The sequence below is a fragment of the Primulina tabacum genome, chromosome 9 (assembly GCF_025594145.1).
Source record: "Primulina tabacum isolate GXHZ01 chromosome 9, ASM2559414v2, whole genome shotgun sequence".
NCBI classification, from domain to species: Eukaryota; Viridiplantae; Streptophyta; class Magnoliopsida; order Lamiales; family Gesneriaceae; genus Primulina; species Primulina tabacum.
Window position 1 is genome coordinate 32,757,927 of NC_134558.1, and position 2,805 is coordinate 32,760,731.

At 36.7% G+C, this 2,805-nt stretch overlaps 1 protein-coding gene across 1 annotated transcript; it reads left to right on the forward strand.

The window, feature by feature from the left end:
* LOC142555297 (cytochrome P450 CYP749A22-like) lies at positions 1-2,491 on the forward strand. The gene is given in 6 exon segments (XM_075666113.1): positions 1-542; positions 632-855; positions 957-1,189; positions 1,272-1,503; positions 1,505-1,651; positions 1,927-2,491. Coding segments are annotated over 6 exon segments (1,554 nt in total). The 5' UTR covers positions 1-253; the 3' UTR covers positions 2,356-2,491.
* The last annotated feature ends 314 nt before the right edge of the window (positions 2,492-2,805 follow it).

Sequence of the window (2,805 nt, forward strand, 5' to 3'; positions counted from 1 at the left end):
CCTTCCCCCTTTGAACAAGCCAAGAACCGTGCAATTTATTTAAACCAAATCATCCCTTTCATCATAACTTCAGGCCTTCCATTTTGCATGGACCACTAGATTTCATTGCATTATATTGGATTATGAAAGCTTGGAATCAATGGAAGGAGCCAAAACATGACTAGTTACTCTAGTACAATTATTTCTCTTTTTATATAAGTTTATTCTTAAGCTTGATGAATGTGGATGCCGGATCTATAGAAATCAGCAAAACATGATGACTATTTTTGTACAGATAATTACCCTTCTTGCAAGCTCTGTTTTCTTGTATTTCCTGTCAACCCTTTTCGGATTTCTTCAGAAAGTGTGGTTGAATCCGATTCGGGTGCAGTATCTGATGAAATGTCAAGGGATAAATGGTCCTTCATATGAATTTCTACATGGAAATACGAAGGAAATTATAAGTATGAGAAGGGTTTCTATGGAGAAAGCAATGGGAGATATTTCGCATAACATATTCCCAAGAATTTTACCACAAATTCATTCATGGGCAAACATATATGGTAAGAAATTTTCTCAGCAAATCTTCAAAGTCAGCAGTCACTTTTCTCTATTTGAGCTCTGAATTCTTCGATCTTTTCCTTTTTTATAGGTGCCAATTTTCTGACTTGGTATGGTCCTCAAGCTCAGCTGGTGGTGACTCAACCCGAGCTAGTTAAAGAAATTCTCGCCAATAAAAATTGTAACTACCCCAAAATAGATCTCGAAGGGTATGCAAAGAAGCTACTCGGAGATGGGTTGTCATCTTCGAAAGGTGAAAAATGGGCAAAGATGAGAAAATTGGCTAACCATGTTTTCCATGCCGAAAGCCTGAAAGTAACAAGGACTAGATACTTACGATTCTCTAAGATCAAGTACTTTCAAATATCTTGGTGATTGAAACTGTCTAAAAATTGTTATATACTATTTATACACAGGACATGATTCCTGCAATGATCCAAAGTACAGAGACAATGCTGGAGAAATGGAAAGCATGTGAAGGAAAAGAGATTGAGGTATTCGAAGAGTTCAGAATATTGGCATCAGACATCATTTCCAGGACAGCTTTTGGCAGCAGTTATCTAGAAGGGAAGAATGTTTTTGATATGTTGATGAATATGACATCAATAGTTTCAAGAAATGCTCATAAAACCAAGTTTCCTGTGATCAGGTGTAAATACTATATATTCCTGCATTCTTGAAGCTCGGCTTTTTAATTTCCTGGAATTGACGCAGTAAAAATTGTATTGCAGCCGATTCTTGAGAAGCGACGATGATCGTGAATCTGATAAGATAGAGAAAGGGATTCAAGACTGTATAATGAAGATTATAAGTAAAAGATCTGAACAAAGAAGGGAAAACAAAGAAAGTTCCTGCAAGCCTGATTTTCTGGAAAAGCTCCTGGAAATGTACGAGGATCCTGATAAAAACAAGAGGATTTCTGTTGAAGATATAGTTGATGAGTGCAAGACATTTTACTTCGCAGGGACATGAAACAACAACATCGTTGCTCACATGGACGATTCTTCTTTTAGTTGTGGATGAAGAATGGCAAGAGAAAGCAAGGAAAGAAGTGACGCAATTGTTTGGTGACCAAAATCCTACTGTAGATGGCATAGCCAGGCTGAAAATTGTAAGTCAGAACAGCTCCAGTGGAATTGGCATATATCACTACTAATTTTTTCATATTCGTGCTCGAGATATAAATCATAAAATACCATTCAACTCAGATTTCATATTCTAACTCGTTTCATTTGGTCATAACTTTATTTTCTAACTCTTAAGAAATATTCGATAATTTTGAATGCGAATTGGAATAATATTCGATCATGTTCAACACCTTTCCACACTAAATTCTTACCCCCAGTGAACATTTCTCTTTTTTCCACTATGGTTTTGATCATGCAGATGAATATGATCATCGAGGAAACTTTGAGACTGTATCCTCCAGTACCAGCAATCAAAAGAAAGGTGGAAAAGGAAACCAAACTGGGAAAACTAACTCTCCCGCCACAAATCGAGCTGTACATTTCCCCTTTGGCACTCCACCACAACTCCAAAATATGGGGAGAAGATGTTCATCTCTTCAAACCAGAAAGATTTGCTCAAGGGATTGTGAAAGCAACCAACAACAACGCCGTTGCATTTTCGCCTTTTGGGTTTGGACCAAGAACATGTGTTGGCCTGAATTTCGCCATAGTGGAAGCGAAAATCGCCCTTTCCATGATTCTTCAACGCTACAGATTCGTGATTTCACCCAGTTATGTTCACTCTCCGATTCAGATTTTCATGGTTCGTCCGCAACATGGAGTTCAAGTTATCTTGCATAGAATTTGATCCACCATCATTCACATGAATTTGTATATTGGGAATGCATGGAACGCTGAACTTATATGGAGTTCTTTATCTTCTAGTAATATTCATATATAGTTTTTGATTCACAATGTTTGAAAAATAAACAAATTTCGATTTACTCACAATTGTCATAAATGTCAACCTCCTCTTAAATTTGTATATACATTAAAATATATATTTTTAAGTCATAAAAGAAACAAAACAAGTCATTTACAATACAACGAAAAAACATCTCATTAGTCACCTAAAAAGGTGTACGAAGTAGCGTATACGCGGTTTTAAGTCTGTTACATGAAGTCGAACATTTACATAGTATACAGCGGATAGATAACCGTCGCGGGTTTAAGTGACACAAATAAAGATTCGTTAGACCGTTTCATAAGAGATATAGTCGTACTCCTCTCCGTAGTTCGTGGAATGGCAAAACTGAGT